The sequence below is a fragment of the Phymastichus coffea genome, unplaced genomic scaffold (assembly GCF_024137745.1).
Source record: "Phymastichus coffea isolate CEN01 unplaced genomic scaffold, Cenicafe_Pcof_1.1 PCOF00202, whole genome shotgun sequence".
Classification (NCBI taxonomy): domain Eukaryota; kingdom Metazoa; phylum Arthropoda; class Insecta; order Hymenoptera; family Eulophidae; genus Phymastichus; species Phymastichus coffea.
Window position 1 is genome coordinate 141045 of NW_026707013.1, and position 27602 is coordinate 168646.

General features: G+C 34.7%; 6 protein-coding genes across 11 annotated transcripts; 2 read left to right on the forward strand and 4 right to left on the reverse strand.

Moving 5' to 3' along the window:
- Positions 1–158: 158 nt before the first annotated feature.
- LOC131673857 (small ribosomal subunit protein uS3) lies at positions 159–2106 on the reverse strand. Its single transcript, XM_058952196.1, has 4 exons — positions 2004–2106; positions 809–1128; positions 481–668; positions 159–399 (listed from the first exon to the last, which is right to left on the reverse strand). Exons 1-4 carry the CDS (start codon positions 2034–2036, stop codon positions 212–214), a joined length of 729 nt encoding a protein of 242 aa, XP_058808179.1. The 5' UTR covers positions 2037–2106; the 3' UTR covers positions 159–211.
- Positions 2107–2940: 834 nt separating this feature from the next.
- Positions 2941–6344, reverse strand: LOC131673871 (Krueppel homolog 2). 2 transcript variants are annotated; one of them, XM_058952222.1, is made up of 6 exons: positions 6220–6344; positions 5044–5207; positions 4779–4960; positions 4638–4705; positions 4324–4457; positions 2941–4258 (listed from the first exon to the last, which is right to left on the reverse strand). In XM_058952222.1, the coding sequence occupies exons 1-6, from the start codon at positions 6226–6228 to the stop codon at positions 4045–4047; spliced, it is 771 nt and encodes a 256-aa protein (XP_058808205.1). In that variant the 5' UTR covers positions 6229–6344; the 3' UTR covers positions 2941–4044. The 2 variants fall into 2 exon arrangements, with proteins under 2 accessions (XP_058808205.1, XP_058808206.1); XM_058952223.1 differs by lacking the exon at positions 6220–6344 and adding an exon at positions 5862–6007 and having other exon boundaries at positions 2944–4258.
- On the forward strand, positions 6045–11405 carry LOC131673870 (dehydrogenase/reductase SDR family member on chromosome X). Of its 4 annotated transcripts, none has more exons than XM_058952219.1 (6): positions 6045–6148; positions 8467–8756; positions 10042–10149; positions 10229–10402; positions 10489–10895; positions 10961–11404. In XM_058952219.1, the coding sequence occupies exons 2-6, from the start codon at positions 8474–8476 to the stop codon at positions 11147–11149; spliced, it is 1161 nt and encodes a 386-aa protein (XP_058808202.1). In that variant the 5' UTR covers positions 6045–6148; positions 8467–8473; the 3' UTR covers positions 11150–11404. The 4 variants fall into 4 exon arrangements, with proteins under 4 accessions (XP_058808202.1, XP_058808201.1, XP_058808204.1 ...); XM_058952218.1 differs by having other exon boundaries at positions 6122–6148; positions 8444–8756; positions 10961–11405; XM_058952221.1 differs by lacking the exon at positions 6045–6148 and adding an exon at positions 7252–7411 and having other exon boundaries at positions 8441–8756; positions 10961–11405.
- A 220-nt stretch (positions 11406–11625) lies between these two features.
- Positions 11626–14179, reverse strand: LOC131673872 (ras-related protein Rab-30-like). The gene is made up of 4 exons (XM_058952224.1): positions 13781–14179; positions 13413–13496; positions 13006–13341; positions 11626–12916 (listed from the first exon to the last, which is right to left on the reverse strand). The coding sequence occupies exons 1-4, from the start codon at positions 13865–13867 to the stop codon at positions 12806–12808; spliced, it is 618 nt and encodes a 205-aa protein (XP_058808207.1). The 5' UTR covers positions 13868–14179; the 3' UTR covers positions 11626–12805.
- Positions 14180–14518: 339 nt separating this feature from the next.
- Positions 14519–17376, forward strand: LOC131673874 (phosphatidylinositol N-acetylglucosaminyltransferase subunit A). The gene is made up of 7 exons (XM_058952227.1): positions 14519–14609; positions 14785–14929; positions 14997–15333; positions 15400–15634; positions 15715–16012; positions 16085–16445; positions 16523–17376. Exons 2-7 carry the CDS (start codon positions 14880–14882, stop codon positions 16601–16603), a joined length of 1362 nt encoding a protein of 453 aa, XP_058808210.1. The 5' UTR covers positions 14519–14609; positions 14785–14879; the 3' UTR covers positions 16604–17376.
- A 121-nt stretch (positions 17377–17497) lies between these two features.
- On the reverse strand, positions 17498–27419 carry LOC131673873 (GRB10-interacting GYF protein 2). 2 transcript variants are annotated; one of them, XM_058952225.1, is made up of 16 exons: positions 27269–27419; positions 26539–26582; positions 26228–26453; positions 25995–26153; positions 25704–25923; positions 25442–25619; positions 24433–24884; positions 23232–24022; positions 22281–22958; positions 22096–22188; positions 21425–21864; positions 20727–20925; positions 20443–20649; positions 19920–20364; positions 19544–19773; positions 17498–19468 (listed from the first exon to the last, which is right to left on the reverse strand). In XM_058952225.1, the coding sequence occupies exons 2-16, from the start codon at positions 26568–26570 to the stop codon at positions 19343–19345; spliced, it is 4476 nt and encodes a 1491-aa protein (XP_058808208.1). In that variant the 5' UTR covers positions 26571–26582; positions 27269–27419; the 3' UTR covers positions 17498–19342. The 2 variants fall into 2 exon arrangements, with proteins under 2 accessions (XP_058808208.1, XP_058808209.1); XM_058952226.1 differs by lacking the exon at positions 27269–27419 and adding an exon at positions 26676–27216.
- Positions 27420–27602: the final 183 nt, after the last annotated feature.

Genomic DNA, 27602 nt, shown 5'->3' on the forward strand with positions numbered 1-27602 from the left:
CAGGGGCGTCGATAAATGAATTAGAACCCCCATTAATTATATAGTAAGTAATTTACGATTCTGGTACAGTAAGTAATATAATTTACATTCAGTAATTTAATAGGGAAATTAAAAAAAATTAGCTATGGCGTGGATGTTGATTAAATAATTAAGAACTGTTTTTAGAGATTTTTTTTTAATTTTATTGTAAACTTATTAATCCATTGCAAGCTTATGCAACAGCAATGGGAGCTGGTGCTGGTAGGTCTTTATTTACTTTAACTTCCGACGCAGGCGTGGTGTAGATGAAATCTTCCTTTGGTTCCTGAACAATAACATTGTCAGGCAGTGGTTTTTTGGGTCCATTCTTGCCATTGGGATCCCATGGCAACATAATTTTGACTTTGATACCCAACACACCTTAATAGAAACATTACAATCAATGTCAATTAAAAATGAAAATACAAATTTTTTTAAAACAAGTGAATTTTTTTTAATTACCTTGTCTGAGAAGAACGTGACGCGTCGCCGTGTTGACGTAGTCATTTGTTGGCTCACCAGAGTGAATCATCAATCCATCAACAAACTTCATGGATTTGGCTCTCTGACCACGGAGCTTGCCACTAACAACAACTTCGCAACCCTTAGCACCAGATTCCATGATAAACCTAAGTACACCGTAGCAAGCTCTACAAAATAAAAATAAGAAATTAATTTCATGTAACATGTTGCATTTAAAGTAGTTATTTTTGAAAAGGATTTTTGTTAACTTATTAATATATTGAAGTTAAAATATTTATGTAAATAAAGTTCTTTTAATTAAAATTACCTTCGCACAGCCAATCCACAAATCAACTTATATCTGAGAGACTCAGCCTGTGCAATGGCACAAAGTCCTCTTGTGGCAACTTTCTCAGCGTACAATTCTACGCTATGGTCTTTAAAGTTGAACCTCTTTTGGACAACGGAGGTCAACTCCCTGATTCTCCTCCCCTTTTCACCTAATACATTTTGTGTATGAGTGGCCATGAGGATAATCTCTGTCTTCTGGGGAGTAACACGAATCTCCACACCAGAGTAACCATCTTCAGCTAACTCACGAGTCAAGAACTCATTAAGCTCAGCCTTGAAAACTCCATCTCCAACAAACTGTAAATATAAAAAATATTACATTGAGATAAATTTCTCTGGTTAGAAAGTCATTACAATAGCGGTTCAAAAAATATTGATGACAAATTACATTATTTACATAAACCTACAACAAACCCTGTAAATAAACTTTATCATTCAAAAACATCCACTCTTCACATTTGAGAAAAAGAAAGTGCAATTTTATTTAACTTCTTTTACATGTAGTTGTTCAAGTTCACCTCAAAAATAATTTCAACTATTAGTTACCTGAGGCTAATATTTCTATATAATATAATTGAGAACTAAATAAAAATTAAATAAATTTTACGAGATAAAAAGAAAACAATTTTTTACATAAATAAAAAACAATATTAAAAATTTCACAGTTAATTTAAATTGAAAAAAAATTAATTTGGAATAATAACATAATCGTTATTGATTAAAACTACATAGTAGAAAATTGAAACTTCAATTTTGAAAAGATGATTTCAATAAAATGACAAATACTATTGCTATAATAATACTATAATAAATGAAATAAAAACATTGGTTGGTTAACATATCGAACAAGGTTATGTACACTTCACTTTGTAAACACTAATAATACACTAACACTGTAAAAAGTTTAATGAAATTGAAAACTCTAGGTACACTTAAATTGCTTGAAATGATCAAAATTGAAAAATAATTTATAAAATTTTTCAAAATTGACGTTTATAGCAAGCATGAAAACCGTGTATTGTCAAGCGTCGAAGAATCCATTTAATCCGACAGTTTTTCAACTAGCCGACATTGTCAAAGCACGGAAATATTATTGGACAGAGTTTGAACCTTTCGGCAATTGACATATTTTTTCACTAAATTGTTGCAAATCTTATAAATATTAAACAAACCTTTCGCTTTTTCGATATTGTTGCGACAGACATGTTTGCAGCTGATGGCAGAAAGATCAGAAAGAAAAAGAGACCCAAAAATCACGTTCTACTGCTGTTTCAGGCTGGTCAAGCGAGCGTTTCCTAAGAGTAATACGTAATTCAAATATAAGCTTTTCTATTTAAATTTAATTCAACAACATCCTACATTTCAAACATTTTAATTATCATAATTAGTATTTACTAAAATCATTACCTAATTTATTTATAGTAGAAAATTTATTTAAAAAATTAGACTAGAATATATTTTTTTCAATTTAGATAAAATTACAATGTGAAAGTAAAACCTTAGAATGTGATAATCATAAAAATAAAGCTACGTATATATATCGATCTCGAAAGCACAATCGACTAAACAAACCAACGAAGATATAATATATATAAATTTACGAGCGCAAGAATGAAAAAATCTCACCGAGTTTCCATTTTGTTTTATTTAAACCTTTAGTCGTACACCGCTAAAAGTCCATTGAACGAGTATCGCTGAACCTAAGTTAATTCAAATAATCAAGAACCAAGCTTACCTAAAGATGTCCATAATAATTCATGACTTTAGTTATTTTAAAATAAAATATAAATAACATGTTTAATAGTAAAAAAGAATGCAACGAACGACTGAACGTGGTTATTCTAATCTGAACTTGGTCAGTAACGCTTATTTGGCAGATGTCCGACTTTCAAATGTTAATGAATTAACTTAATTAGATACACACATCAAATGATATTTAATTAAATCGAGTTAAAATTTTATTATTTTTCAATTATGTAGGAAAACTTTAATAAAGAATCATCTCATTTAGTTAAGTTATAACATTACGATTAAAAATAGTGTGTTGTATTATTAGTGAGAATTAAAATTCACGCTATAACAAAGAAATTGCTCAACCATTCTTTTATTTCATTCAATTTTTTTTATTTAATTAGTTTTATTTAATTCGAAAAAAATAACCGCAAATCATAACATACTGCCATAGATATATAAATACTTACATCAGATTGCTGTATATTCGCAAAACCTTGTAATGCATTACTATATTTTATTGATCAATCATAACATTGATAAAAGTGCTTCATTCTTAAGATTCTATGATTTTATTTCACAATTATTTATTATTTTATCTTATAAAAATCAAGAAACCGCAAAAATCGATACAAAGATATAATTATAGACTTCATATAGTTAGTGTAATTATTCGTTTTACAATGTGAGAACGGTAATAATTAAACGTAGACGATATTTATTTATACAGGTTAAAGTATCACGAAAGAAATCAATTTACAATGGAAATCATTTTTACACTTTGTCACAATACAAATTTACACAAATGCTTGATCAAGCTGCTATAAGATATTTTTGAATATTTAGACCATTTCATTAAAGTAGGCGAACACGTTTGGATAATATTAACACTGAAAAAATAATTAGACAATCTTATATTAAATATCTAGCTAGCACGAAAAAAACATCAAACGGAATATCTATAAACATTTTTTTATTTTCTTCTAATTATCGTAGAAAAACTCGCACTACATTTAAACTAATAGCTTTTAATTTGGACCATCATACCACAGTTAAGAAATGTTAAAATATGCCAAGTTATTGATTTTCTATTCACAACGTAATTTTTATTGCATGTACAACGTTATAGAATACCATTACTGTTACATCTTTAATTGTTATAATAAAAAAATTTTATCGCAATAATTCCTTGCACCTTATTGATTTTTTCATTTAATAATCCAATGTAAATATAATTAATAAACTTTTTTACTAAGTGTATTGCATGAGTGAAAAAAGAAATTCGTAAACAATGATAGACAAATGTATACATAAATAACCTTCATAAGGGTAATCCATCAATTATGTCATTATTCATTGATAATACAGAAAGTTTTAAAATCTTCATGACATTCAACGTCCCAAATGTATCAGTCACCGAAACTTATTTTTCCGTTAGAGTTTTTGATACCACGTTAATTGTAATTTATTCATATCACGAAATTACTGATGCATAGTCGTCATTCTGCGCATAATGTCAACGAGACTTCCAATGACTCTCCGCAAGAATTCAGGTACGCTCGGCTTCATGGCAATATTACTGAAACCATTTGTAATTTCGATGAACACATTGCGCGTGAATGGATTTCTCCTCGAGGCTAGACGTAATTGTAAGAACTGATAGTAGAGTACTGGCGTCAAAAAACTAGCTCTTCCACTGCGAATTAAATTTAATATCAACGGTTAAATCTTAATTTTTTTATAAATTACATGAATACCTACGTGAAAATAAGGATAAGACTCAGTGGCAAGACAAATATTTCACAAAATGCGCAGAGTCTCAAAATGTTTTGAGACTGAAATTCAACAAGTGAAATCAATAATCTAGCTCCCCACCAACTGTTTTGACCTAAACACTAGAAAAAAGGTATCTACTAAGTTATCTACTTTGTATTCTCTAATGCACAATACATAGGTAACACCAAATTCAGTTAGTTGCTCATATTTCAGAGCCAGATGACTTTCAGATTTGTCATCTAGTATAGAATTACATAAGAATGACAGGAGTCTATTACTAATTATACATGTGTACTTACATCAAGAAGCGTCAAAGAGTAGCTAGCAAAATGCAACAGAGCAAAAAGAAATACTGGAATTATCACCACTGCAAAAAAATAAAAAAATTTGATATTGCATCTCTTGAAAATTTTGAACTATCATCATGAAACAAAACTTACATGTAACTGGAGCTGCATACTGAAAAACAAATGAGTAGAATAAATAATGAAATGAATCCTCCAAGAATAATGTGATCATAAATTCTCTAGTAAAAGATATTCTTGGTATCCGTTGGTGTAAACGTAAAATATTTGTGGCCATACAACTAAGTAATACTTTATAGTAGGCATCATAGGGGTTTCTAAAAATATAATACATGAGCATTGATATCAATAATGGATCATAATATTAGTAATTCAAAAGAATAATCAGTTCAATCTTTACCCAAATATTGGAAGTAAATAAGCAAAGGTAAATAAAATTGTAACAAGCCTAATTGACCATTGTGCTACTTTAATTTTATCTTGGATAATCTGTTGCTTTAATGCTGGCCATCCCTTCTCTACAGTTGGAGCAGAACCCTCAGAACTTGTAGTATCTGCCATTTTCTAAATAAGAGAAAAAAGATGTTATGAATTTGCTTATAAAATGATAACATTAATTATAAAATAAATTATTTACTATTGAAAATAGATTACAGAAACAAGCTGATATGAAACCAATTCAACATTAAAATTTACATTATCATGTTAACACAATTAGTACCTTATTGTGGCAATTACTTTTCCTACAACTGATACTTGGCAATCAATTAACACCAATAGTGACTCTAATAGATCAATAAAAAAACATTTTCACTTAACTTTTTATGTATTGTCGAACCATATTTCTTTCAACATTGCAATCACAAACTTATATAAATGAAAGTTTTTACAGATTTTGGTTTTGGCTAACCTAATATATTATGCATAACTTTCTAAAAATGAAGTCTTTCATGAAGAAGGAAAATATCAATATTGAAGTCGTTTAACTGCAATGAAATCGAAAGTTAACTCTCAAAGCCACCTTACAAAATATTTACCTCAAAAATTCCCGAATTTTTTTTATTTATAAACGGTAAAGATAAACGTGGCTTATTCGAAAGTCTATACAGACCGTGAACGTTTTTAACGTATCTCGTTTAATAATCTAAAGTTTTACTACAATCATCGATAAAAACAATACATGAAACTAATTTATCACCACGGGAGTAGAATACTTACAGAAAATAATATTCACAGGATTATCGAGAAAATAATAATTATACGCTAGCCGCTTAGTCGCCAATAAACATTTACGTGCGTGTAACTTGGCCAGGTGGAAGTCTGATACTGTGAATACTGTAATAGTGTGATAAAGCGCTTTTATGACATCGACAAGTTTTTTCGACTCTCGATCATCGACAATCGACATCTAGTTTTTTTTTCGACGCCTCGATCAATTTTCGAGATATCGAACTTTACTTGAAAGTTGAAAACCATTTGCGAAATGTGGTCGGAAAATGTAAATGGTAAGTTTACACTTGCTAAAATATTTCCTGGCAACTTGATTACTTCACAAATATTATTAATTATTTCTTACTCTGTGCATGCAAAAATGACATCTGTCAATTCGTCCGCCCAATAGAAATACTATATACGTACAAAACAATTATCTAGGTTAAGTCTTGACATCATAAATGTGATTCTAAATTTCAAATATAAATAAGTAGGTATCTTCTACGCTTCAACTGAAGCATTGCAGAGAATTGCGTAATGCAGTTCTTTCGTAACTTATATTTCTTTTGTTAGTTTCGATAGGAATATGTACTGCGGAGTTGGCAAGGTTGCGTGACAGATAATTTCGCGGTAAATTCAAACCATCGGTTTACATTATGTTTCTCTTAAATAAATCTTGTTGAACTTCTCGTGATGTCAAACACCTTAAATGACAGCATTGGAGCTTCCTTTTTCAATAAAACTTCAATGTCTATAGTTATTTTATAATTGAAATAGGAGTATTACTTTTGAAAATGCCTACATAGAATTGTAATTATAATCTGTTAGGTATCGAAAATATTAATTTCCGTCGGATATTTAACGTGGAATTTCTCTTATAGCTTCATTAGTCGTGTGTCGTATGCGCTCGGATCTATATTGTGAATGATATTTTCGACAAAGAGAAAGTCGGCGCGCCATAGACTCTCCTCTTCGCGGCTGGCATTTACCGTTAGCTTTCCATTGCCTTTTAGCGCGTTGCATCTACTATATAAAACATACTTTGTGGCTCGTGCATCCGAAAGCTTGGCTATTTTCCTGGCAACATTTAGAAAGAAAAAGAAAAACGAGCTCGTTGACCGCTACACGTCACGGCCAATTCGAGACTTTGACGCCTCGTATTACCCGCAGTAGATTAAAAGCTAAAAACGACCGGGGTGCTCACGAAATAATATAATAAAGAAAACATGGAAAAATAGACACCTTGTAAACCGTACTCGCCAAGCGGATAACAAACGCTGTCGGAGAAACCTGTGCAATTCACGCATGCGTCCGTATAAGATGCACACGCGAAAAAATATAGGCAACCGTAGGTGTTTTTTTTTTCTCGCGTGTCACGCCTCGTAATTATCATGATTTGAAGCCTTTTTACTCGTAATTATAGTGTGGATTTCCATACAGAATTACTAAAAGTGTCCTTTCGCCAGTGTAATTATTCGAGAGACACGCATCTTTCTAGTTCATCGCACGAGACATACAGTAAAAGTTGTCGAGCTACTGCTTCAAACCTCATTGCGGTAATTTCTGTAAATATGTCGACTACTGTTCGGTATTATCAAACATACTTTTATAATTATAGAAAAAAATTATTGTAATAGACGGAAGAGCAAAGTCGTTTGTAACAATTGTTCTGTTGGAAGATTTTTTGAAAATTGAAATAGCGACACCGTATAGCTGAGTAATTAGGTTGGCACGACAGCGATAATTCTTGAAACTGTTTGCTATTTAGTTTGAGGTAATTACAACTTTAATGGATTAATATATATGTCCGACAATATTGCAAGGAAAATTATTTATGTATTCGGTTTACAAACGCTGTAATCAACAGTAGATGTTAACCTCTTTGTTATAACACAATATCTTATATGAAGGCATTGATTTTCCCTTATTTTTATTAAATTTAATCAAATATTTTTTCGCGTGTGTAATAAAAAGAAAGTACGTGTTTTATCGTCATGAAAGTTAATAGTCCAAAGTCCAAAGATTAGTTTACGCATGGTGGGCGAAAATATATCAGATATTAAAACAAACTTAATTCAATGTAACTTTTATTTTAAATACTAATAAAAATTTTTTTATTCCCTAAATAATTACTAAATGACGAAAATTTTTAGGTAAAAAATGAACTTTTCTTTTAAAAACTACTTATGACTCGATGTACATTTTCCATACGTATGAAAGAATTTAAAAAAAATCGGAAAGAATTTACTGAACCTATGCACCGAGTGATTAAACTACATAAGAATGTTCGCGTTGAGTCTGATTAACAAGTAGGGTTTCATAAGAATGATGTCTGATCGTTTACCCCGATTGTCTTATCAACTGCTGCTCTAGGTCTTTCGCGTGTTCATCGTTTTCATCGAATAAATTAATTTTTTTACGTAGCCTCTCCCGGATAGGTAATTACGTAGGATTGTAATGCCAATTATCTTCGTTGCACATGCTCATCAGTAGAAAAAGATAATTGCATCAAAATCATCCCGTAAATATCGAATATCCTTCGAAAAAGAAAGAACACATCCGCAATTAAGCATCCATTCGCGTAGCAGTCAATAAAACCTCATCACATCAGCCTCCAGATGGGAACGATGGGAGCAGAGCGCTGTGGCTGGTTTCAGTCGCGCGGCGACTTTCGAATGCCGCGGAGCTACTCGAATGCCTTTGCCGTGAGGAGAAGCGTTCCAGCGATGCTCCTGCAAATCGCCCTCGGCTCCACCATCATAGGTATCGTCGGGCTCACCCTCGTCAAGAGCAAAGCAGCGAAATGGGCCTTCAATTGGTTCTTCATGCAGATCAAGTACAACGCGGTGGCTTTGCGGGGCATCGCCGACGACTATCTGCAAGCCAGGAATAACAAGACAGGTTGGTGAAATTATTCCGCGAGCGCCGTCCTGTCCTGAAGGCGCACGACGCCAATCCTCATCCGTCGAGTCGCGCGTCCTACCGGCAACGTTTTCCGCGTTGGCGTCGCATTGGCGCGTCGGGAAAGGCCGTCTGTCCTTCTCACTTTTCGGGAAAAGTTATTTGGCCGCTTATCGTTATGAGCGCGACGCGTCTCTCGGGCAACTCTCAGTTTTCAACGTGGACAGAGATCGAGCCAGCTTCTTTCGGTCCGACGAGAGCTGAGCTCGCGAGGCAGAGAAGAAACCGTTACCCTGCGAATGGATTTTGAGCGAGAAGCTGCGCTTTCGTGTAAGCAGTTTTCAAGCTTAAAATCGAGCCGAACTTAACGGTTTCTTTCTTCCTATCTCGAAATACGGGAGACTGGAGCCGATGGAGTTACGCCGAGCGAACGATCGTTTGATTTCTGTCAAATCAGAAAGTCGTTCGTTAGGCTGCTCAAAAGCATAAAAACACACGACAAAAGAAAATCGTATCGTCGTTTCCTCGCACAGAGCGCACAGCAAGAGATGCCACTTTCCTTTCGAGGACGAAATATTTGCCGAGCAAGCGACAGCGTGTCGAAATGTTCTTTTCTTAATATTTCTGAGTGAACACACTCGGGCCGTTTCACAAGTCTTCGTAATCAGCACTTTCTTCGCGGTTCGAGCGTTGTAAATGAGTGTGCGTATACCTTGGAGCACGTGGTCAGCACCGACTGATTCCGATAATGCTAGAGAAGATGGGGTGATGCAACAGCTCGCTGCGATGTGGAAGAGCAAACAAGCGTTTCGGAAGTTGACTTTTCGTGGACCGAAAACCGACGAATCTTGTGTATTTTCAGACGGATAGGCTTCATTTGCATTGAGATGTCCTATCTCCAAGCGTTTCGTTCAAAAAACATTTCAAGAGTTCCGAGTTTACGAAGATCAACCGATGCGAATGAAATTTTTCATTAGTAGATTTCGATGCTATGAAGCGAATTAATTGCATTCGTTTCTCCTGCGATTAACTACGTTTCTATTGTACCAGTTACTAAGCTGCGCAAAAATATGCATCAAAGTATCGAAGACGTTGCGTCCTCTGCCCTTCGGGTCATTCTCGAGTAATACTGCAACGAAAGCGAATTATAAACGTTGATTGTGTATTCGATTCATCAGATTGCTACTAACCTACTTTTCTTTACTTTTATAGCTGTTCGTAATTAATGAAAAGAAGTTTCTCGTGAAATTTATAACGACAGCTGAGCTTTTCAATATTATTTCAGACTTGCCGCATATGCCAAATCGAGTGGCAATCGTCACGGGAGGTTCTCGAGGAATTGGTTTGGAAATTGTGAAAATGCTTCTGAAATGTGACATGCACGTGATAATCGGTAAGCAATCCCGACAATAGATGAAAAACATCAGGACAACAATGCACTATTCATTAAAATTCCATTTCGCTTTCTACAGCATGCCGAAGGCCTGAGGCAGGTGAGAAAGCGATAAGGGCGATAAGAGAATCAGGTATTACGACCGGCGCACCTGAAGTCATGGAGCTCGACAACGCCAGCTTGGAGTCGGTCAAACGATTCGTCAACGAGTTCAAAAACAATTACCAGCAACTTGATATTCTCGTCAACAACGGTCGGTTCTTAAAAATAAATAAATCAAATAATGCAAAATTAAAAAGAACTTTTCATGTGAGAAATCAACATTTTTCACCATTACAGCTGGTATAATGTTCACACCTTACGCCGAGACAAAAGAAGGCTTCGAGGAGCAGTACGGTGTGAACTACCTGTCGCATTTCTACCTTACGATCCTTCTGACGCCACTTCTGCGTAAAGCAGGCACAGCCGAACATTGTTCTCGAGTCGTCAACGTATCGTCCCTTGCTCACCTGCTCGGTGACATTCGCTTCGACGATATTAATCATAGAGACAATTTCCTCACTTACGAGGCGTACGCACAAAGCAAACTCGCGCAGGTACTGTCGACAAAGAGCCTCGCTAAGAATTTCGACAAGGAGCATTGGCCGATTCGCATCAACGCTGTGCACCCGGGACTCGTTAGTACCGATCTCTTCGATCACTCGTACCTCAGATACTTTAAATTCATCGCTAATGTTCTCTTTAAGGTAAGTTTTTCAAAGAAGATTGACGATGATCAACAAGATTGCGCTTATACGTATTATTGCTTTAGACGCCAGCACAAGGAGCAACGTCGATAGTATTCGCGGCAGTTGATCCGCGGATGGAGCAAAATTCTGGCCAATATACCAGCAATTGCCGTGAAGTTGCTGTCAATCCATTAGTCAATAATGAAGCCCTGCAGGATCGACTCTTTCAATTTTCTCTCAAACAAGTTGGCTTGCACACGATACCCACGTAGGTAGCGTGCTCCCAAAGTATTTCTCTTTTATATAAATAACTCGACTAGTAGTATTTATAACTATGTTTATTTATTGTTGTAACGTTAGCTATAAATGAGTTGATCATTTATCTCGTTAAAAGAAACTTATTGTTAGAGAGAATGATTTTCTTTTTGTATATTACGAAGAAATTTTTTGTAAAAAATTGCGTTTGTAACTATAGCAAATCGTATGACGAGGAGAATTATGTGTGGAGCGATATAAGTGAATAAAATCAAATACTCTAGCAATTGTGCTTTACAAGATTTTTTTTTATTTGTTTAATATGTAGTTTTGTTCTTTTTGTTTTTTAACGAATTCCTTACTGAGTAAGTGCATCATTTGTTATATAAAAAAGATCAATATTAAAAAGCATCTCTCTCTCTCTCTCTCTCTCTCTCTCTCTCTCTCTCTCTCTCTCTCTCTCTCTCTCTCTCTCTCTCTCTCTCTCTCTCGCTTTCTCTCTCGCTCTCTCTCTCTCGCTCTCTCTCGCTCTCTCTCTCACTCACTCACTCTCTCTCTTTCTCTCTTTTTCTCTTTGCAATGCTAAAATTATAATCTTAAAAATATGCGTTGAAAAAGAATTCAAGGCAAAGACAAGTCTTTACACGTATAGGTACACATTATTTCATTTAATGCTTATGCTGATTGGTAATTTTATAGTAAAAATTGTGGAAAGTACTTCGCAATGATTTGATATGTTAGTTCGTTTTTCGGTTCTATGAAAAATTCGTTTTTATTATTTTAGTTATGTTATAAAACGATGAAAATACTAATTTTTTCTTTTTAATCGCAGTATTGTTGGATGCTTCCTTAAGTCAAAACACTTATAACTAAACAACTTTCTCTTTGTACATAATACACATGGTAAATACCCTAATATTACATAAAACTTCATCAAAGCAACGCAGTACCTTTAAAAAAATAATATTAATTAACTCTTTTTTTATCAACATAATTAAGCAAATTAGCGTTTCACAACTGGAAATGAATTAACATTAAGAATAATTTTTTATAACGAAAATCGATGTTTAAAGTGCTACATTTAAAAGCCAACACCACAATGCAAGCAATTGCAGATAAAATCTGCCATTATAATCATTGTATATAGACTAGAGTGATTTTATAACCGAAATAAGGTCTTAAACAGTACAAAATACATAATTGACTCCTATAATAAATTAATACTATTTAAATCACTAACAATATTACGAATTTAAGATTATAACATACCAGATAATGTTAAAGATTTTTTTCTAGAAATCAAAACTTCATATTCATTAATTGACTACATATTGAGTATCAATTGGATAATCAAAATCAATATCAACACTTCAAATAAAAAATGCTTTTCTGCGATAAAATACACCAAAAAACTAATTGTTCTCTAAAAATATAAATGTCAACATAAAAATCAATGTTATTTCTAAAAAAATAGAAGTGGTCAAATGTTTACTTAAATTATCTAGCAACCCATTATAAAAATGCAATGCATTTAAAGATCACATAGTGAAACGATTTACGAGTCTTTTCCTCCATTTATATATCCATATTTCTATTTGATTGAAGAGTATTTTAAATAATTCGTCGTATGATTTCTTTTTCTTGCTAATCGTAAAAAATGGAGGAATTCTTATTTAGGAAAGCCGACTGCAGCCACAGTTAGTTGCATCACCTATAGTTGTTGTTTTGCCATTAATGGAGGTTGTATTCTGTTCATATCTTGGCAATTCTTTGCATCGTGCTTGCTGTAAATTTACAATTCATATTAAGTTTTCAATTCAACTTGTACAATTTAAGTTACAGTGCTCTGTTTAAGTTATTCAAGTATACTAACCTCCATAAGTTCAGCTGCAATCTCCATAAATAATCGTTCTACATTCTCAGCTTCCTTGGCTGATGTTTCTAAAAAATACATACCATGTCGTTGTGCAAAATCTTCACCAACATGAGTAGGAATTTCTCTGTCCTCTCTATCAATTTTATTCCCAACTAATATCCTTAGCACCTTATTACTAGCGTACTCCTCAATTTCTCTCAACCAATCTGGTAGGCAATCAAATGTTGGTTGACACGAAATGTCATATACAAGAATGAGTGCATGAGCTGAGCGATAATAGCTTTGGGTTATTGAGCGAAACCTTTCTTGTCCAGCTGTATCCCAAATCTGTAACTGTGACATTGAAATATAAATGAATACTGGAACATTCAATAAAAGTAACATTAATGCTGAAAGTTTGTTACCTTAACTTTCTCATTTTCTACTTCCACAGTTTTAATCATGAAATCCACACCAATAGTGGCTCCTTGGCCTGGTGGAAATAGACCCTGAAAATAATTATTAATTTAAAAGTTTGAAAACATTAATTATATTTTCACACAAAACCTGAGGTATAATACACCATCATTGTAGTGTATCTTATTTTATTATGGTCTGTGCCCATAAGAGGACTAAATTTACAGTTAGTAAATTGCTAGTGGAATCATTTATTAGATAGTGCACAAAAAAACATATTCCTTCGCACCAAACAATGGAGCAGCTTTGCACTCGTTGTTATTACATTATGCAATAAAATGAAATGAAAAGAGATTCATAAATGACAAATCATCACCTGAGTGAACCGCCTGACAAGGCAGGTTTTGCCAACCCCAGCGTTGCCGACGAGGACGACTTTGAAGAGAAATTTATAGTCCTCCATGGCCCGTTTCTCTACGCTTCGGAGGATCCCGATCCTTTCATGGAAAATCCTCCGTTATAATTTATATTTCGAGAACGGTAACAACTTTCACTTCGCTTTCAACTCCTCCCTAGTTCAAGTATTTTTTTTTTAAGTCTGTCACACTCACGAACCTTAATTCTTTCGCATTTTCAACGACGAAATTTTCGTATCACGAAACTATTGCGCTAAGTCTAGCTGTCATCACGCAGTTTTTTTCTCGCAGCAGCCACCGTCTCGCTCGAGCAATCTTTCGCACGCATATACAGGCGCGAGAACTAAACACCAAGCGTTAATCATCACCTACTGTAGCTATAAGTCACGAAAATCCGTCTGCTGGAAAGGCGAGTTTACATAGTGGACGATATTGGTTTTTCTTACGAAAATGGAGTGAAAAACACGTTGTAAAGTTTAAATTTTCATCGGACAACTGACATTCCAATATATCAAATACAGTGTTGGTGTTAATAATGCAAGTAAATTTTTAATATTCACGAAATTCATTATAATTCATTATTTTATATTCACAACAAATATTAGGTACGATAAAATATTTCCATGTAGTCTTTTGTTTTTTCATGTACGACTACTGTGTATTTTTCAATTTAATATGGTTTCTACATGAATTAGTGAATAACGTTGGTCAGTTATTGACCCATAATTAGGTTTGAAATAACGTTTATGAGAAGGTGGCAGCAATATTTGACATTATCCTGTCATTTACGTATGTACTATTTATATTTGTGACTTGTAACTTTGAATACATTTTTCAAACCATACGGTCACTCAAAATATATATGTATACATATATATGTATATCAACATAATTTTTGATTCAACCATGCGAATGCGCCCTTTCATATATTTTAACATTTGTTTCTGCTCTGAAATGGAAACAGATCGTCTGCAATGTCAATAAAGTCAAGTTGGACGCATGGTTTTGCAAGTGTTGAAGCTACTGAATCCTGTAAACAGTGATTATTGAATAATATGTATGATTTGTGTTCGCCAGTCAATTATGAATCATCAAAAACACAAAATCTGGTAAGTCTATATTTCAATTGTGCCAACATAACCTGAAGTAATAATACAATATTTTTTTAAATTATAGTATGATCTCAGACTTCTTTTATCCAAACATGGGAGGTGTAGAGGAGCATATCTTCAATTTATCACAATGTTTACTAGATAGAGGACATAAAGTTATAGTACTCACTCATTCCTATGGTGATAGAGTTGGAGTGAGATACATGACTAATGGCTTAAAAGTCTATTATTTACCAATCAAAGTCTTCTATAATCAGTGTGTTCTGCCAACCATGATTTGTTCCATTCCACTAATCAGATACATTTTTATAAGAGAGCAGATTGAGATAATTCATGGTCATTCAGCCTTCTCTGCCTTAGCGCATGAAGGAATATTGATTGGCAGTTCAATGGGTTTAAAGGTAATTTTATTATTAATGAGACAAATGTCAAAGTAAATGATATTTATAATCTCTTTTTTTCTGTAGACTGTTTTTACGGATCATTCATTATTTGGCTTTGCTGATGCTTCAGCTGTAGTAACAAATAAATGTTTAGAAATATCTCTAGCTAATTGCAATCATTGGATATGTGTATCACATACAGGTAAAGAAAATACAGTATTAAGGGCAAAAGTACGCAAAGAAAAAGTTTCAGTGATACCTAATGCAGTAGATGCTGTCTTATTTACTCCTGATATTAGTAAAAGGAGTAAAAATTATAGTAAGTTCTGATTTTTAATTAGCTTATATTCTATTACTTATAATTGCCAATCATACTCATATAGTTCTTGTTTTATTCAGTTACTATTGTTGTTGTATCTCGACTAGTTTATCGTAAAGGTGTCGATTTTTTAGCAAATATTATACCAGAGCTTTGTGCTCGTCATGAAAATGTACAGTTTTTGATAGGAGGAGACGGTCCAAAAAGATGGTTAATTGAAGAGATAAGAGAAAGAAATCTACTACAACATAGGGTAACACTATTAGGAAGTTTGGAGCACTCTCAAGTAAAACATGTATTGAATAAAGGTCACATATTTCTGAATACTAGTCTCACTGAAGCTTATTGTATGGCCATTGTTGAAGCAGCCTCTTGCGGGTAATTTTTTTTCCCCTTACTTTTTTTTTATGTAATTGGAACAATAGTAATAATATATTATACTTTTATAAGGTTGCAAGTTGTTTCAACCAAAGTTGGTGGCATTCCTGAAGTATTACCGCCTGATTTAATTTATTTAGTTGAACCAAATGTACCCGCATTGATAGAAGGTTTAGAGCAAGCTATTAAAGATTATAAAGATGGCAATTATATTTGTCCAATGGAAGTGCACAAAAGAATTGGTACTTATTACAATTGGCATAATGTAACTAAAAGGACAGAAATAGTTTATAATAGTGTCCAAAAAGAAAAAAAGCAAAACCTTGGCATGCAATTAGCTAATTACCTCAAAAGTGGAGTACTGCCATATCTATTGGTAGTGTCCTGGTGCTATATTGTACTTCAATTGTTGGAGTACTTTGTGCCACGAAAGGTATTGTATATTTGATGAAATCTTTTAATTTAATTAAAAACTTACTTATTTTATTAATTTATACAATTACATTTTAGTACATTGACATAGCAAAAGACTACCAAAAGCCAAATAATTTAGGAACAAATAAGAAATCAGAATTGATAAAAAAACACTAAAAATATACTATTTTTAAATACATTCCATTTGCAAAGAAAGTGTCTATTGTAAATTAATGTTTAGTGAAATTATTGATATTGTAAAATAATTTCCACTGCAATAACAAATATTGATGTTTTTCAAAACTATTCTAGTCCTAGTACAATCTTGCACAACACCAAATAGTTTATAAAAGTACAAAACCCTGTACGGAATACATGTAAGAACAAAATGAACCAATGAAACAAATAGTTTTGTAATCACTATATTTTTTTTAACAAATGCTGTATTTAGTTGACAATCTATACTACTAAGAAATTGGTATTTTTACGAAATAATTTTCAGTACAATGCAAATGAATGTGAAGTTGCAATGTGAATAAATAATAAAAATAGCAAGGAAGGCGCCATAATCGAATAGTCGCGATTAATACATTTACAATAAATCTTTACATTATATTACAAAGACGTATGCTTCAAATCAGCATTATAATTATATCATTACATCACCTGCGAAGACTCAAGTATGAGATTTTTCACATGATAGATTTTCGTAATAATCGTTTTATTTACCAATTAATTACATTCAAAGTAGAAATCAAAGCTTAAGCTTTATGTAAATCATGTAAAAAACATTAGTGGATGTACACATTTTCATTCTAGTTCATGTTTTCAAACATGATATTTACAGATTATTGTTGAGAAATCACGATCATAAGCGACAATAAAAATATTTCTATTTTGTATAAATGTATAATGCCTACAAACTTCACCTGTATGATTAATACTTTGTTGTGTTTCAATGTTGATAACTATAGCGAGTATATAATGAAAAGTGAAATCAGATACATTAAAATTTTGTACAAATAAAATAAAAAATAAAAAATTAAACAAACAAAATTAAAAAGAGCCAAATCGAAAATATAATGTTTATTCTGCCATGTTGTAAGTTACATTCAGTAATAATATTTATTTAAAATAATAAAGATAATATTGATACAATATCAATCATTATTCATTCTTGTCGGTTTCATCACTGTATTATTGTACATTTGTTTTTTATACATAAATATTCTTTAGCTAAAGATCATTGATTTTTCCTAATAAAATGCTCCAAGAAAAATCAATAATCTTTGGTTTAACAAACTTTACAACATTACAAGCGAACGGGATCATTACGAAAGTCGATGTTGGATAATTTTGTAATCCACCATAAATCATCGGGTTTCGTTTGAAGCTCGCTTTAAACTTCTCTTTCACTTACCATAAAAACTGATTTGGTCGACTTATTAATAGGTCGAATTTTAACTTATCGGCATATTTACAAGTCACAGTGATAAAAAATTAATTTACGCAGAATGATTTATCCATCGCATTCACGCTAGTAAACGGCATCTTACAGCTCATGTACACGTAATGATCGTAGCAAATAAGATTTTATAGGGACATGCACATGACCATGTTTCATTTGTCAAAAAATGAAATAGCGTTTAATAATTTGATGTGTTAATGTGGATATTAATACTATGAAAGAGCGATTTAATTCAATTTACGTATTTGCAGTGAGAGCAAAGTGACAATTGTTACTTGTAATATCAATTATCAAGTAACAAAATGCAATTAGTCTATGCAAAATTTAAAGATTGTATATAATCGATAAGAATCTTACAAGATAGAAATTGATCATATAGGTATGAATATGAAAGGGTTTGGTACTCAAGATTAGGAGCACTTTACTCTTGAAATTTTATCAAAATGCTCTTTCAAAAACATCTTTCAAAGCGGTAATACAACTTACTTCATTAATTGTATAGACTTTTATCGACTTACGTTAAATTAAGTTAAATCTAGATCAAAATGCCCATTTTCTTTAACAGAAATATGAGCTTGAATTATTCTTAGAAATTGTTTTATAGTTTTTGACACTTTGAGAAATGTTTCTATTCAATTTATAAGTTTAAGAGGATGTCGGATCAAAGTCACTCATCGTAGAAACCACTATACATCAATAATTTGCAGTTTATACAATTATAGAAGTTATCTAACTTCAAGAATGTATTTTAAAACATGATGTGAAATTCAATGTAAACTTCAAATTAATTGATTCTACGAAATTTACAGGTCAGGATATAATACAACATCCTTTTAATGGTCAAGGATACTAAAAAAGCCATTCTATTTTAGTATTCGAAGTGAATTTTTACAGTAACTATTGTTTGTGTAAGTTTCTGCTGTTGAATTTGTTATTATAGTAATTGGAATACTTTGAAAGTACGTTTATAGAACTTATTTTAGTTCAAGTACTTCCGCGAGATGCATGGAAAATAATTTACAGAAATTTTATTTTTTACAAAGAATTAGGAAAATAGTTTTATATATCCACTAGAAATATACTTTCTTTCATCGACGCTCTTTCACATGGTCAATAGTTAATCAATGTGCATATGCATGTACCTTCACTTTGTTTTTCTCATTTCGTCTGAAAAGAAAGAATCAAAAAGTCCACAGTGTTCGCAAAGTCCTCGACATTTCATAGTAAATCCAACAATAGATTTGGGAGTCTCCGTACAATATTTTCATAGAAAATCTTTATGGTGACGGGAGTATCCTTGTCGAGAAACTTACTAAATTTTATCTTAGTTTTAGGACTTGAGAAAAATAAAAAGCATATAAAAATTTTCTTTTTTTTAGGACAAAATGATAATCATGAAGGGGAGCCTTTCATTGAAATTAATATTTGAGATCTAATTATGTACTCATTTACACGCCTTCCACATAATCACGATCTCCAACGTTTATGCGATCCGGAGCCGACATAACGCTGAAACCAAGCATCTTGCTGTCGACTTTGGACATTTTTCCCTTCTTCGGTTTCTTGGATTTGTTCTGTAAAAATATCATTGGCAATATTAAAATTATCATTACTTTCAAACCACTTCTAAAGCAAAATTTTTCACTGACCTTGACTTCTTGAAACTCGGTAGAAGTATTAGGATTGACAGCAGGAGCAGGTATACACAGATCATCTGCCTCATGTTGTGGACGCTGAGCAGATCTCCATTTACTTCGCTTTTCTAAAAATTGCTTTGCAAATTCAGAGCATTGTTTGCCATCACCCAGGTACATACGAACGTATTCCTTAACTTCGTATGCCGCTTCAATATCACGTAAGAAACCAATGAATGTAGGTACTAAAAATGAAATAATTAAACTTTAGCAAAAAGTATAACTTATTCCTTGTAATCGAAATTAATTATATAAAATGTTAAAAATAAATACTATATTCTATAATATTACTAATTGAAAAAATTAAAAAAAGATTTTATCTAATACTAACTATCTACTGAGACTTGAAGACCAGTTAAAGCCTTGTTACACCATTGGGTAAAATCATCAGTCTTGGCAGTGTTCTGTTCAAAAAGCTTCTTCACCAACTCCTCTTCCTTCTTATTTTTGTTCTTTGTCATTTTGTTATTCTGTTGCTGCTGCTGTTGCTGCTGCTGTTGTTGCTGCAATAGATGTTGCTGCTGTTGCTGGACAATTATTCTTGGTACTGGTGCAGCTTGTGGCTTCGAAACAGGTTTCGAAACAGGAGCAAATTTGGGAACGCCAGGATTAACTTTCGGAGTTAAGTCATCCCAAAATCCAGCTGCGCTCTTGCTAGAAGTACTCGTCCAACTTAGACTCTGCGACGCTGCTCCCCAAATGCTGATGTTTTGCACAGGCACAGCAGCTTCTTTTTGGATTGCTTTTTCTTTCTCTTGCTTTTCTCTTTCTTGTTGCTATATAATTCACAGAGAAAACATATAAACTTATTAAAGGAATTCTGCAAATATAAAATATATAAAAACAAAACTTACTTTGAGTTTAGCAACGCGTTCTTGTTCCTCAGCTTGAATTTGAGCAAGGCTTTTCACTTGGTTGACTGCGTTGACCGGTGCAACTTTTTCAGCCCATTTGAATTGCAGACGTTTAGCTGAGTCAGTCAGTGCCTCCTGTGCTGCTTCCGCTGCTTTCTGTTGAGCTAATTGTTGTTGCTGGAGCAACTGTTGAAGCCGCAGCTCCTCCTATATTCAAATTCATTATTACTTTGTTTTTTTCTTTATTAGCATGCTTGAATGAAAGATCGTTTTTATCAACTTACAGCCTTTTTTTCTCTTTCAAGCCTTTGAATTTCAGCAAGAGATGCTTGGGCAGTTGGAGGAGCAGGAGGTGGCGCTTGAGCCCATGGAGCTTTACTACGCTCTTGCAGCTTTCGAAGAGCTTCCGCTTCTCGCCGTCTCTGCTCAGCTTTTTTCGCTTGCTCTTCAGCTTCGGCTTTTTTTCGTGCCTCTTCCTCTTTTCTAAAAGTCGACAATAAAAACAAAATATTAAAAGGATGACTAAGCAAATAACTTACAGTTTACATGAAATGTCTCAGTTATTATGCATTCTTTACATTATGAATTATCTGGGAAGACTTTCAATAATGGTAAAAACGACAATTGAGTAAGAATAACGAAATCTACAATATGCCTTTGTGAGAGAATTTATACTCTATAATATTTTGTAATATTCACTTTTGATAAATTATCAAAGACATTCCGTCTGAACAATAATCTAAAGAATAATGGAAAACTATAATATTCTATGAAAACTTGAAATTTATCGAGAATGATTGTCTCTATAAAATTATAAATAGGTTATCCTTCGCCTTCTTTTGTTTTGTTTTTATATATTTCACGTATACAGAATTTTAAGCATTGTACTTTAAATAAAATGTGCGATATGGATATTATTGACGGATAAAGAAACATATTTTCAAGTATTATTTGGTAATATTTAAATAGGGATCAAATTTACCTAAGTCGTTCTTCTTCCTGTCTTCTGTGTTCTTCTTCCACCTTTCTACGCTTCTCCTCTTCCTTTCTAAGCTTTTCTTCTTGTCTTTTCAACTCATCACGTTTCTTCTTTTCCTCCTCTTGTTTCTTCCTGTTCATCTCTTCATCGTGCTTTCTCTTCTCCTCGCGTCTCTTTTCCTCTTCCTTACGACGTTTTTCTTCAATTTTCCTCTGTTCTTCTTCTTGCTTGAGCTTTTCTTCTTCTCGACGTCTCTTCTCTTCCTCGCGCTTTTTTCGTTCAATTTCTTCGCGCTTGTTTATCTCCTCAGCTTTTAGTCTCGCCAATTCCTCCTCTTGCAGTCGTTTAGCACGTTCCTGCTCGACTTGCTGTCGTTCCAGTTCTTCTTTTTTGCGTAACTCTTCTTTCTTTTTTTCTTCTAGCATCTTCATATTTTGCTCTTCCTGTGATGAAGTAACGTTGAATTAATAGATACAAATACACTAGACTAGATACCTTTCATTAATAAAAGTTACAGCATAAACCTATTATAATTTTGAAAAAAAATCTATTTATTTTCAAAATGCTGATGAAAATTTTATATAATAAAACTAAAATGCCTCGTACATTATCAAAACTGCATGAAGCAAATACCGAGTTTCATATATGAATAAAAAAATAACAATTATGATTACCAATATTTGTTGCTCAGTCTTCATCTCTTTATGTATATCCCATAGTGAGCCGGGTATCTGTCCGGGAGGCATGGTAGGCTGAATAACACCGACCTATTGATAATATCCAAATAAATATTATTGTATTTTAGATAATCAACAAACAGCTAAATAGCATTCAGAAAATCTTGACAATAATATCAAACCTGCGACATCCAGTTCTGAGCGTTGAAAGCAGACAAATGTGGCGGCGGTGGTTGTTGGTGCCAAACTGATTCCATTTGCGGCTGTGGTGTCGGTGGCTGAGGTGGCACGTGACCATTGGTATTTACACCCATCTGTCTCAGCCACGACTTTATCGGATTGTCCTCCTGGGGTGGTTGGGGAATACTTGGCTGAGGCATTGGTGGCAAATTCCTCATACCGCTCATTTGATGCATAAGCTGTTGGATGGATTCAATCGGTGCTACAGTCTCGGCTTGAGTCTTGGGAATCTGCTGGTGCAGTTGAGGGAACAATTGTAGAACAGAACTGGACGGTGGAGCAGGTGGGGGTGGTGGTGGTGGTTGCTGGGGCAACGTTGGTATGAATGACATCGCTGGAGGATGAGGTACATCGGTGAAATCGGGATCAATGGAGCGCATGTGGTGTTGAATCAATTGGTTTTGTTCCATCTGCGTCAACGAGGTCCATTGTTCCGACTGCGAAAGTTTCGCAATCGCGTTAGCTCGCAACTGTTTGGCGTACATCTGATTCTGAATCATTCTGTACTGATACTGATAAAGCAGGTCTTCCATGCCCGGCTTCGGCAGACCTGGATTAACGGGTGGTAAGCCTGCTGGCACTGCGCCCGGTATCACCGAGGCTAGAGGCGTGTCTGTCAGCTGCAAGCATAAAGTGACGATTTTGTTAATTTTAAGATATTATTTTCGATGAAAATGTCTTTGTTGTGAGTTCACTGAATATTTTAATATTAACGAAAATTCTTGAGACTATTCTTACAATCAAATTTATAAGCAGTAATTTCAAGAAACGTTTTTTAAATAGAAAATAACAAAATTAATAATTTAAAAATTGCAAAAAATGAAATGCCCTACAACATATATTAATCGTACAAACATTATCGAAAATAATAGACACCAACAAAATGTAAGTACCTTCAGTGGTGGGAAGTTGGTACCAGGCTTGAAAGGCACAGTACCACACAGAGCGACCAGGTCACCAAGCGTAGTATATCTTTCGTCGCAAGTCCTCCTGACGAGCAAATTCGGCGCAAAGTAACCTTGTTTGTGCCATTCAGCCATCTCGCTCGCTAAGAAAGGACCCTGCACCTCGCCTTGAGGATCTCGATAAAACCACTTTTCCTCTATAATTGCTGACGATTGAGTAACCGATACGATCGCCGGATCATTCACCGCAGTAGCCACCGACGACATCACACTTGACGGAGGTTTCTCATCCTTTAAATCGATTAACTTGGCTACCTCCTCCTCAAGTCTATCCAAATTATCTGTTTGCTTGTCGTCGTCCAACATGTTTGACGATGCCATTGTATTCATTGGAACTGGTTGCCGAGATGGTGGCGCGAGTTGAGGAGATTGAATTGGAATTGGTGTTGGCGTTTTCGATTGTTCCGTCTGCTGCTGCTGCTGCTGCTGCTGCTGTTGCTGTTGCTGTTGCTGCTGCTGCTGCTGTTGCTGTTGCTGTTGCTGCTGCTGCTGCTGCTGATGATGATGATGATGCTGCTGCTGCTGCTGCTGCTGTTGTTGCTGCTGTTGCTGCTGCTGATGCTGCTGCTGCTGCTGCTGCTGCTGAGTGACTCTTTCCTCATCCGATTTTCCAACGAGCTTGCTGCTGTTACGCTGCTGCTGCTGCTGCTCTGCTGTTTTAGATTTCGTTTCTTCGAATTTCTTTAAGCTATCGTCAGCTTTTGGTTTAAGCTTCGAAGCTGAAAATTAAAAATGAAATTTATATAAAACTGCAACGCTCAAAACGCTTAGTTTGACGAGTTAACGTAGGAAGGAATATTGACACGTCAACCTTTTGGTGTAGACTGCGAAAGTATACAGCAAACGTTCTTATCAATTTTACAATATAGTTCAATATTTAATTCTCCAATAGCCATCACTTTTACTACACTGCGACATTTTTCAAATGTCCTTATACATAACATTTAAAAAATGTACATCATTTGCATCTCAATATTTGTTAGATCATAACTTCTCCATCTATTATTAGTTAATTCGAATAATATCATCTTCTATAAATAAAGTAACATACCTATCATCACAAGCTAACCATTTTTTTTAACACAATCAATTATCCTATGAGAATACGTAAAACAAATAAAGAAAGTACCAGTAGCGCCAGCCAACGCAATGGTTTCTTTAAGCTTCTCCAGCTTCTTCTCCTTCTCTTTCTTCTTGGCATCGGCATTAACTAGCTGCTGCGAAACAATCTGTGCATTAGTAGGCGGTTTCTTGCTGGCAGGGCTACTGGGAATTGGAGGTGAACTGATTGGCGACAAACTACGTCTTCGATCATTGTCCACCATCTGTTGATTCTTGACCTCGTGCATGGACTTTGGTCGCTCTCCATTTAAAGGTCTTTCAATTTTGCGTATATTCGCCGACGTCTTTAGACCACCAGGTTTATTCGAATTGGGTGCGTTACCTTCGGATACCCGACGCACTCGCCTTCTTGCAATAGGTGGTCTTTCACCGTGTTCATCTTCGTCATCCGAATGTAAACCATGAAACGCACCCGATGCGTCGAAACTGCCACCGATTTCATTCATACTGTCCATTGCCCTGACAAAAAAAGCAAATAGTTTAGAGATCATCAAGTGTGAATAAATGTAATGTGGATGAAAACATGTTGGAAGCTATCTCAGTTTTTGATGAATTGTGTTATCGCTCTCGGGTAAGAGTTATCAACACGCTCAAGGCTGCCGTAGAGGGTTGACTCGATACGACTGCCGAGTGCTCAAATTTAGCTAATTTTCTTCATAGATTAGAACAAGTCGCTGCTATTTGTAGTAACGTAGCAGAGTCTTACATGTACTTAAGTCAAAATGAAAAAAAATGTTTATATTAACGAAGGTTGCTTTTTTAATGATCTCGTATCCTATTTTTTATCAAAAAAATGTACAGCTTCTTCTGTATAATCTGAATACTAAGTCAATGAAATAATTTAAAATTTGTTCTTCAAATGGATGAAAAATTAAGCAAAACCAGCGTCTCTTGTAATAACGCCAATAAAACAGTACAAGTACACGTCAACAAATGAATCTACGCTTTAAAATATTTATAATACGTCCATTGCGATGTTGTATTATTATATTAATTGATAAGGATTTGTAACTCACCATTCTGGTAAATTGTCATGATTATCATGATGGTTTGAACGGCTTCGCCGCAGTGGAGGTGGATGTGGGTCGAATGCTCTATTACTGCCTTTATGATCCCATCGTTCGACCCGTTTAACATCCTCATCTATATCGCCACGCTCCCTGTCTTTATCACTGTCGCGCCAACTGCCTTTAACTATAAATACAATATTGAAATGAGAAACGATTAAAGATAAAATTACATTTTTACGCATCGTTGAATGCAATAAGTGTGATGTACCCCATTTTTCGCCTTTGACATTCGTTCTCCAACCGTCGTCTTCCTCTCCACCAGTCCGATGACGTCTCCAATTGCTTTCCATAAAAGCACCACCGCTAGCGCTTCTACTTAATTCTTTTCTGGGACTAGTGGAGCCATTCCATTCTGCTGAATCTACCACCCCATTACGCTCTGACCAACCCCGCTCAGTTTGAGGTCTATCAAATGCTCTAGTACGCATCTGAATTTGGTAAAATTTACAATTTAGACTTATAATGAGTGAATTTTCAGTTATATTGTAACGACATTTACAGGAAATGGTTGTGTTTCCACTCGTGGTCCATCTCCTATGTCATCAAATCCACCCCGATAATGGGCTCCTGGTCTTGCACCTCTTGTTCGCCCTCCTCGATCAACACTGCCACCCCTGCCACGACTAACGCTTGCTGTCACTCCACCACTCCATAAACGCTAGTTCAATATATTATATTGTTAATAAAAATCAGATCATATGAAGATCTCAAAAAGATAAAGCAGTGACTAACTGTCTCATCTTCTGTCATGTTTATAAGTGCCAAAGGTAACTGAGTTTTTGGGACATACAGCCCTGTAAAACTTGTCAATGGGTCTGGGGCTTTAAAATTACGGTCAAATAGAGCAAGCATCTCTTCTCGACCGTATCTATGTTCGGCTAGCTGATACCGAGGAGTTGTGAGACTACCACCACCTCCTCCACCAACATTGCAGCCATCTCCTGCTAAATTGCGTAACCTGTAAACAATGATGTTTATGGTCATTTCACAATATCCACCCACATTTTCATTAAAATATTAACTCTAGAAGATTTATTACATACCATTCTGGACCAAATTTCAGAGAATCCGTCATGTTGTTAGATGCCTGCAAAAAGTAATACAGTAATTAATATTTTTTTTCACACAGTATTTATCAAAATTCATACATAGAAAACTAGCTATGTTTAGCATAACTCACAATTAACGACTCGACACTCGAAAACAATTCTCGTGCAGTTCCAAAATATACGACACGAAGATTCTAAAACCCTCTTTAAAAATAGAAAAACGCAGCAGCAGCGCAGAAACTGTACATTGTTGAGACCTTATTAAATCCGATACGCCAGAGACGTGCGTAAATTCACTTGGGAGCATCGACCGAACAAAGAAAGTACCTTTGTCAAATCGACCTAGTCGTACGTAAAGTTCACGAGTTGCACTGCGAAAAGCGGAAAATCATCGAAAATAACTGAACAGTCGAGTACGTCGATCTGCGAGATACAGCTAAAGACGCAACAGACGGTACGATAATATAAGTCGGCCTCGAACACCCGGACACGAAAGAATCACCCAGCCAGAAATTTATCCGAGCCAGAGACCCTAAACCTTAGATGTCATGTAAAACTAAGGAAACAAGCCCCAAAAGATTAATTTGTCGAAGGCAATATGAACAAAGAGAAATTAAAGATCTCAGACGCGTGTCTTTTCGCCGCTGAGATTCGCCAAGGTGGCAGCTTTAACCAAACTTTTTCCACGCTTCGCCAAGCGCGACATCATCTCGGTTGCGAGTACCTGTTGTATTATGATCGCCGTTGATTCGGGATGACTATAAGTCAATGCTTTGACAATTGAAGAGCAGGAGAGATACCTTTTTCTCACTTCGAAAATCACCGAGCAAATGATACAACACACCAATATGGCCGATACGAGCTTTTTGGAATAAAACCGTGCTGCTCGTGAACTGAACCCACTAGGCATTAGAAGCGCCTGCGCAGTATCAGCACCAACGAGAGATGGCACTATACGTGATTTCGACACCTTTGGCTGCCGTTAGCCTCAAAAGCTATATGCAGGCTGGTTCCTGCGGTCATCGGCTTTGTTTTGATGATTACCTTTTGTTCATGTC

Excerpts from the sequence above, each read along its gene's own strand:
- LOC131673857 (XM_058952196.1), bottom strand. The coding sequence starts at position 2,036 with ATGTCTGTCGCAACAATATCGAAAAAGCGAAAG. Across the intron at positions 669-808 it reads TGTGGATTGGCTGTGCGAAG|AGCTTGCTACGGTGTACTTA; the intron begins GTAATTTTAATT and ends TTTATTTTGTAG. Across the intron at positions 400-480 it reads TCACGTTCTTCTCAGACAAG|GTGTGTTGGGTATCAAAGTC; the intron begins GTAATTAAAAAA and ends GTTTCTATTAAG.
- LOC131673870 (XM_058952218.1), top strand. Across the intron at positions 8,757-10,041 it reads AGCCAGGAATAACAAGACAG|ACTTGCCGCATATGCCAAAT; the intron begins GTTGGTGAAATT and ends ATATTATTTCAG. Across the intron at positions 10,403-10,488 it reads TGATATTCTCGTCAACAACG|CTGGTATAATGTTCACACCT; the intron begins GTCGGTTCTTAA and ends TCACCATTACAG.
- LOC131673871 (XM_058952222.1), bottom strand. Across the intron at positions 4,961-5,043 it reads TATTTACTTCCAATATTTGG|AAACCCCTATGATGCCTACT; the intron begins GTAAAGATTGAA and ends TTATATTTTTAG. Across the intron at positions 4,259-4,323 it reads AGTCTTATCCTTATTTTCAC|TGGAAGAGCTAGTTTTTTGA; the intron begins GTAGGTATTCAT and ends TTTAATTCGCAG.
- LOC131673872 (XM_058952224.1), bottom strand. The coding sequence starts at position 13,867 with ATGGAGGACTATAAATTTCTCTTCAAAGTCGTCCTCGTCGGCAACGCT. Across the intron at positions 13,342-13,412 it reads TAGAAAATGAGAAAGTTAAG|TTACAGATTTGGGATACAGC; the intron begins GTAACAAACTTT and ends TCAATGTCACAG. Across the intron at positions 12,917-13,005 it reads TTGCAGCTGAACTTATGGAG|CAAGCACGATGCAAAGAATT; the intron begins GTTAGTATACTT and ends GTAAATTTACAG.
- LOC131673874 (XM_058952227.1), top strand. The coding sequence starts at position 14,880 with ATGATTTGTGTTCGCCAGTCAATTATGAATCATCAAAAACACAAAATC. Across the intron at positions 14,930-14,996 it reads CATCAAAAACACAAAATCTG|TATGATCTCAGACTTCTTTT; the intron begins GTAAGTCTATAT and ends TTTAAATTATAG. Across the intron at positions 16,446-16,522 it reads AGTACTTTGTGCCACGAAAG|TACATTGACATAGCAAAAGA; the intron begins GTATTGTATATT and ends ATTACATTTTAG.
- LOC131673873 (XM_058952225.1), bottom strand. The coding sequence starts at position 26,570 with ATGACGGATTCTCTGAAATTTGGTCCAGAATG. Across the intron at positions 24,885-25,441 it reads CATGACAATTTACCAGAATG|GGCAATGGACAGTATGAATG; the intron begins GTGAGTTACAAA and ends TTTTTTTGTCAG. Across the intron at positions 20,650-20,726 it reads TTGAAAGAGAAAAAAAGGCT|GAGGAGCTGCGGCTTCAACA; the intron begins GTAAGTTGATAA and ends ATTTGAATATAG.